This window comes from Myotis brandtii, unplaced genomic scaffold (genome assembly GCF_000412655.1).
Source record: "Myotis brandtii unplaced genomic scaffold, ASM41265v1 scaffold441, whole genome shotgun sequence".
Lineage (NCBI taxonomy): Eukaryota > Metazoa > Chordata > Mammalia > Chiroptera > Vespertilionidae > Myotis > Myotis brandtii.
In genome coordinates this window covers 87,621-93,936 of record NW_005366873.1, presented here as the reverse complement: position 1 = coordinate 93,936, position 6,316 = coordinate 87,621, and the positions used below count along the sequence as shown (strand labels likewise).

At 48.5% G+C, this 6,316-nt stretch overlaps 1 protein-coding gene across 1 annotated transcript in view; it reads left to right on the top strand.

Moving 5' to 3' along the window:
• The first annotated feature begins 3,432 nt into the window (after positions 1 to 3,432).
• The window catches only part of PNLIPRP1 (pancreatic lipase-related protein 1), a 14,101-nt gene continuing 11,217 nt past the window's right edge, over positions 3,433 to 6,316 (top strand). Inside the window, exons 1-4 of the mRNA XM_005874496.2 lie at positions 3,433 to 3,486; positions 3,614 to 3,662; positions 4,194 to 4,348; positions 4,834 to 4,959. Of these exons, the coding sequence (XP_005874558.1) occupies positions 3,614 to 3,662; positions 4,194 to 4,348; positions 4,834 to 4,959 (330 nt within the window). The 5' untranslated portion in view covers positions 3,433 to 3,486. The remainder of the gene's footprint in view (positions 3,487 to 3,613; positions 3,663 to 4,193; positions 4,349 to 4,833; positions 4,960 to 6,316) is intronic.

Sequence of the window (6,316 nt, the reverse complement as noted above, 5' to 3'; positions counted from 1 at the left end):
GGAGTAAGCTGATTTAAAATTGTTATTTTCTTTCTGTGGAGCCACACACTTCTTGTAGTGGCTGCACAGTTCACAACTTTAGCTCCATCTTTGGGTGCACAGGGGTGGGCCTCAGCCTGGCTTGCCCCATAAGAGTCATTCCCCATTGCTAACTAATTCAGGGACAGCTCCTGGCCTGGCCAGGCCAGTCACCTGGTAATTAAGAATTCTGAGCTGAGATGCACAAAGCCAGGGTCCCGGCAGCAGAATCAGGTCCAAGGCTGCGGGGATCTGAGGAGGACTGAGACCTCCGGGATGGCCCCATTTCTTGGGCTTCCCTAGGTCTCACGGTTCAATAATTTCATGGATTCCATGAGATTCCCCAATATTCGTTCAATAAATCTGTCCTTTTTTAAATGTAGCTAACCAGAATAGATTTCTGTTGCTTACAACCAATAGACCCATAACATTCCTCTAAAAACTTACCTGTTTAAATAGCTCAAGGTCTGCACTTCACTGTTGTTTTAGGGAGTGAGGGTGGGGAGAATAGCCAACATACATAGAAACATGTGAAATGAACAGATCTCTTGTCCCTGAAATTCAACTTCAGGAGTTTATCCCACAGATACACCATCCATGTGGAAAGTGGCAGATGTATAAGAATATCCACCAAGGCATTGTTTTTAATAGTAAAATATTGGAAACAAACAAATGCTCACCAATAGAAAACACACCAGCTCTTATGGTGGTTTCAACCACTGAACCCCCACAGGTAGGGTCCTTCCCTTGGGTTGGGCATAGAGCCCACAGATGAACTTGGCAGTGAGGTGAGCTAAAAGGGAAAAAGGCACAGGGGACAGATCCCGTATAATTATTTCTCCTAAATTTAGTCAGATGTTCATATTCTTCCTGCTTCTCTGAAAAATAACATCTCTTTTTTCCCTCCCTTCTTAAAACTGTGTCCTCTCATCTTTCTCTGCCCTGAAATTCACTGAGAAGAAGGGGAAAATGCCCATGAACTCCATTCATGGCACATTCATTCTTGCATTAACTCCTGACCACGTCAGTGCCAGGCACAGTGCCAGCAGCTGGGGTCCAACTGTGGCCAAAACAGATGAGGTCTCTGTCCTCAGGGAATTGCATTCTAGGTGGGAAAAGCATGACTGCAAATATATAAGCAGGCAAATAGGATAGGTAATTATACTTTGTAATGAGAAATCTAAAAAAAGCAAACAAGTTGCTGGGGTCACGTGGGGAGGCTGACAGTGGAGAAACTTCAGGGGTGGTCAGAGATAGCCTCACTGAAGAGGTGACATTAAAGCCAGTTGTTGAACGACCAGAAGGAGCCAGCCCAATGGAGGTCTAGGGAAGAGAGTTTCAGGCCATGGGAAGAGTAAGTGCAAAGGCCCCGAGGTGGGACAGTACCAGGCATGTTGAATGGAAGCCAATGTTGCCATGTGTAGAGGGCAAAGTGGAAGCAGGAAGGAAAGAGATGTGAGAGGCATCAGGGCCATGTAACAACTCCTACAGACTCATTTACCTATTTACTTACTAGGCCCGAATCTCCTCTGGGGCCAGCACTGCGTGTCCAAGGAAAGCATAAAGGCCTCTGATGTCCCCAGCCTGTGTAAAGCGCGCCAGCCCCTCCTAGACCACCTGAACAGACTGCCAAAGCTTAAATACGTCATCACTTAGGTCAACCAGATGGCCCAAGTCTGGCAGTTCAGCAGGAAATTTATTTCCTATTTCAACTTATTCCATGTAACTAATTTTCCTATTCTACGTGGTTGACACTCAACAGATCTTGTTGATAACTTGCTCCGAATAACTGAATATTCAGCAGTTCCTTACTTTGCTCTGTACAGACTGGATTCAAACCCCATCTCATCACTCATGATCTATGTGACTTTGGAGACAGTTTAATCTTTCTGTGCCTCAATTTCCACATATGCAAAGGGAGACAAATAATGGTACCTACTTCATGGGGTTGCTGTAAGACTCAAATTCGGAAACGTGTGAAATGCTTGACTGCACGCTCTAAGCCTTAATAGCTGTTGCTGACTATTCTTTGTTATTCAGGGTGAAGTCCTTTCTGTTTTCTTAGCAGGGGAGCCTCTCTAACTGCCCTCCCCTCCTCTCCCCCAGTGTTCTGGTTACTCTAGAGAAGTGTGAACTTTGACACTGAGGCATATTTAACTTGGGGAGGTAGAGGGCACCAATGGTGTTTGCCACGAGAAGGCTTATCTGCCTGCTGTGTGAACTGGCCAGGCTGCTCACAGATGCATGTCTGTGGGTAATTCATGACGGCCTCACAGAGGCTGGATCTTACAAGATGGGGTGTGTAACCTTCAGGGGACCTGGGGAAACCCAGCAGATGTGACCGTGTCTGGTGATATGGGCTTTAGAGGCCCCTGAACCCAAAATTACAGTGGACCTGGCTGGTGTGGCTCAATTGGTTGAGCATTGTCCTATGCACCCAAAGGTTGCAGGTTCAATTCCTGGTCGGGGCACATGCCTGGGTTGCAGGCTCAATCCCCAGTGGGGAGCATGCAGGAGGCAGGGAATCAATGTTCAGATCTCACATCCATGTTTTTCTCTCTCTCTAAAAATCAATAAAAATATATTTTTTAAAAATTACAGTGAGATAATAGAATAATTGCTATTGTTTTTTAAAATATATTTTTATTGATTTCAGAGAGGAAGGGAGAGGGAGAGAGAGATAGAAAATTCAATGATGAGAGAGAATCATTGATCAGCTGTCTCCTGCATGCCCTACACTGGGGATCAAGCCTGCAACCCAGACATGTGCCCTGACCGAGAATCAAACGGTGACTTCCTGATTTATAGGTTGATGCTCACCCATTGAGCCACGCCGACCAGGATGCTGTTGTTTTAAACCACTATGTTTTGAGTTGGTTCATTACAATGCAGTAGATAACTGGGATAGGTAGTTAATGGAGAATTGTGGTCAGAAGCTGTTGTAGGGCTGTTGAATCTATCTCCAAAGCTCATGTCCTTGGGTATCACTAGACTGCCAGAGACAGAGACAGAGAGACAGAGAGAGGAGGTGTTTCTTAATCAGACACTCCCCTTTACATTCACCTATGTGGGGGCGCATCCATCTCTTCTCAGTGGGAAATGCTGCCCTCCAGTTTGCTGCTGTGACCTCACTGGAACTTGCATACCACTTAGTGATGCAATAGAAAATCAGAAAGTGGGGCCCACTTGGCTCACAAGTACATGCACAGGCACATAGGTACAAAGCTGGGGCCTTTGGACCCCCTTTTAATCAAGCATTCTTTCCTCTTCCCAGGCTTGTGGAAAGATTGGACCACGATTATTAACCTCGTTCTGTGTGTTTGTGCAGATTAAACTATTAAGTGCACACAGCATGTTTTATCATCACCTGCTGTTTCCTTGAGGCAGCGTCCAGACGATAAAGCTGGGGTATAAAAGCCAGCCGGGCACTGGCTCCAGAGGGAGAGGAAGCCTGGACCATCCGACAGGGTAAGTCCCCTTTGCCATTCTCCCACGATCTGTGGAGGAGAGGCCGGGAGAATAGCCTGGCATCCCCGAGTCTGCTCGTTGCCCTGGCACCACTTGATGAGGCTGATAACATCTGAATGTATTGCAGATGGTGAGCATCTGGGCCATCGCGCTCTTCCTGCTGGGAGCAGCCCAAGGTGAGAAACAGCACACCTGCCCCCTGGGGAGAACTGGAGCCCCACGTCTCAGCTCCGGCCAGAGACACTGAGGCCTGACAGGGCTTCCGGCAGCTGGGGGCAACTTCAGATCCAGACAGAGGCGGGTGGGGCTGGCACTGCCTGGGAGCGAGGTCACTATGGGGGGGACCCGCTTTGCAGCATCTCCCCAGCATCCTGCCTTCATGCCGGCGGTGCCCTAGGCCAGACCTTTTTAGGGAAAGCATTAAACACCTGCCTGAATTAACAAATTGACTTACCAGTGCCCATTCCCACATTCGTTAAATAAATATATTTGAAGAGCTGAGCTGGGACACAGGCCTTTGACTCAATGGGATGGGTCCTGGACCAGAAGGTAGCACTGGGGGCAAGAAAATACGGGTGGGGCAGAGGTGGGCGTCTGCACGGTTTTCAGACTGTCCCCAGGCAGGGGAGTGACCAGGCGGAGCAGGAGTGACGTCCCAGATCCCAGCTCCAGAGTTAACCCTTGAGCAAGCCACCCTTTCTCCACAGGAAAAGAAATCTGCTATGGTCGGCTCGGCTGCTTTTCCGACTCTGAGCCCTGGGGTGGGACTGTCATCAGGCCCCTGAAAGTCCTTCCCTGGAGCCCCGAGAAGATCGGGACCCGCTTCCTGCTCTACACCAACGAGAACCCAGACACCTTCCAGGTGAGGCCACTGTCTTTTCAACATCCTTGTCACTGGGTAGGGGCTGGTGCCACCCCACACACCAGGAGTTTCTTTCCTCTGTACCCACCTCCTCCATAACACTCTGCCCCACCCCAGCCCTCCAGCTGCACCCTCAGGCCTGGGCAGAGTAGGTCTTTAGCAAAAAGTTGGCTTGAATGGATGAATGGCTCACATTCCCCTGAACCTCTAGCTGGTTATGGAACTCAGTTTTGGGCAATGAGCTTACCAAAGAACGCTGTGAAAGGTAAGACCTTGAGCCACGATCCAGACCCAGTGGAGGCAGTGAGTCCTGACATGGGAAGGTGGGGCAGGAAAAGGGAGGTCAGGGTGGGCTTCATGGAAGAGGTGGCTTTTGTGCTACATTTTGGAAGGCTATAGCATTGGGACAAGTAGAAAATGGAAGAGAGAGGCAGTCCTGAGTGGTTGGGCTGCAAAAACATGCAATCCCTCTGTGTTTGTCACAGAATCTCCTTCTCTCTGATCCATCAACGATTGAGGCATCGAATTTTCAAACAGACAGGAAGACCCGCTTCATCATCCATGGCTTCATAGACAAGGGCGATGAGAGCTGGGTGCTGAAGATGTGCAAGGTAGGGGCCAGCTCCCTTCCCCGTGGCCCGCTCTGCCAGCCGCTGCCACTGCGTCCCGCCAACGTCCCTGCATCCCTTTAAGCAGTCGCAGTAAATGAGCTCAAAATGCAATTCAGCTCCTCTTTACGAAAGTAGAATTTCCTTCCCACTGGACTGCATCTGGACCCCGAAACGATGACACCTGCTATGTGGACAGACGCTTCCTTGCTTCTGGCTACATCAAGGTTAAATGTTGTCTGCTGCCCTGTTGTCCAATGAGGGCGCTTGGAAATCCTGTCTAGGAGGAATTCTGTTCTTTTTGTTCAGATCTTTCCCCCATCCCTGAGAGTCAGGCGCGTGTTGCTGGGGCCATTTCTGTGAGAATGAAAAACTGAGATTGGCCGGTGACTAGAAGGGCAGCATAGAAACTGCCCAAATTGTATGTAACATAGCACCTGTTGGTTAGAAGAACAGGCAGCAGGCAAACACACTCATGTGCACATACATACGTATGCAAACACACAGACACACGTGGACACGTGTGCACAGGCACACACACAGAATATACTATTCTCCTTTCTTTTTGTGTATACACTGGTTCAGTCTACTTTTCTGGCACCGAAGCATTTACCCAACATACCATTAGTAACTCTGATCTATAACGCCACCAGGAAAAGTTACAAACCAGAAAATTGAAGGCATTCTGTGTTTGCCCTTGGTTTTCCAGGCCTTTAACGCTCTGTCTCACCATGAATAAGCACTTTAGTGTACAAACTGTAAGATATAGCTGGTGCCCCCAGTTCTCCAGAGGTTCTTCAGAGTTGCTTTAAAAATAAAAGTCCTGCGGAATAACCTCCTGTATCCCGGTGAGTGTGAGCACACATATTTGTATCATAGACATGAAAAGATTCAGAGTGGTTTTACATTTGTAGGGCCGTTTCTTTTTTCTTTTTTTAAAATATATTTTCATTGATTTCAGAAAGGAAGGGAGAGGGAGAGAGAGATAGAAACATAAATGATGCGAGAAACTCATTGATCGGCTGCCTCCTACATGCCCCACACTGGGGATCGAGCCCGCAACTCAGGCATGTGCCCTTGACCGGAATCGAACCTGGGACCCTTCAGTCCGTAGGCTGATGCTCTATCCACTGAGCCCTACTGGCTAGGACTCTTTTCTTTTTTTAATCTTTATTGTCGAAAGTATGACATCTGCTCCCTTTTTTCCCCCTATTGACCTATTCTAACTCATCCCTGCCTTCTGCCCCAGGCCTTCACCGGCTCATTGTCTGTGTCCGTGGGCTATGCATCTATGCATGCAAGTTCTTTGGTTGATCTCTTCCCACCCATCACCCTCCCCCACCTTCCCTCTGAGGCCCCC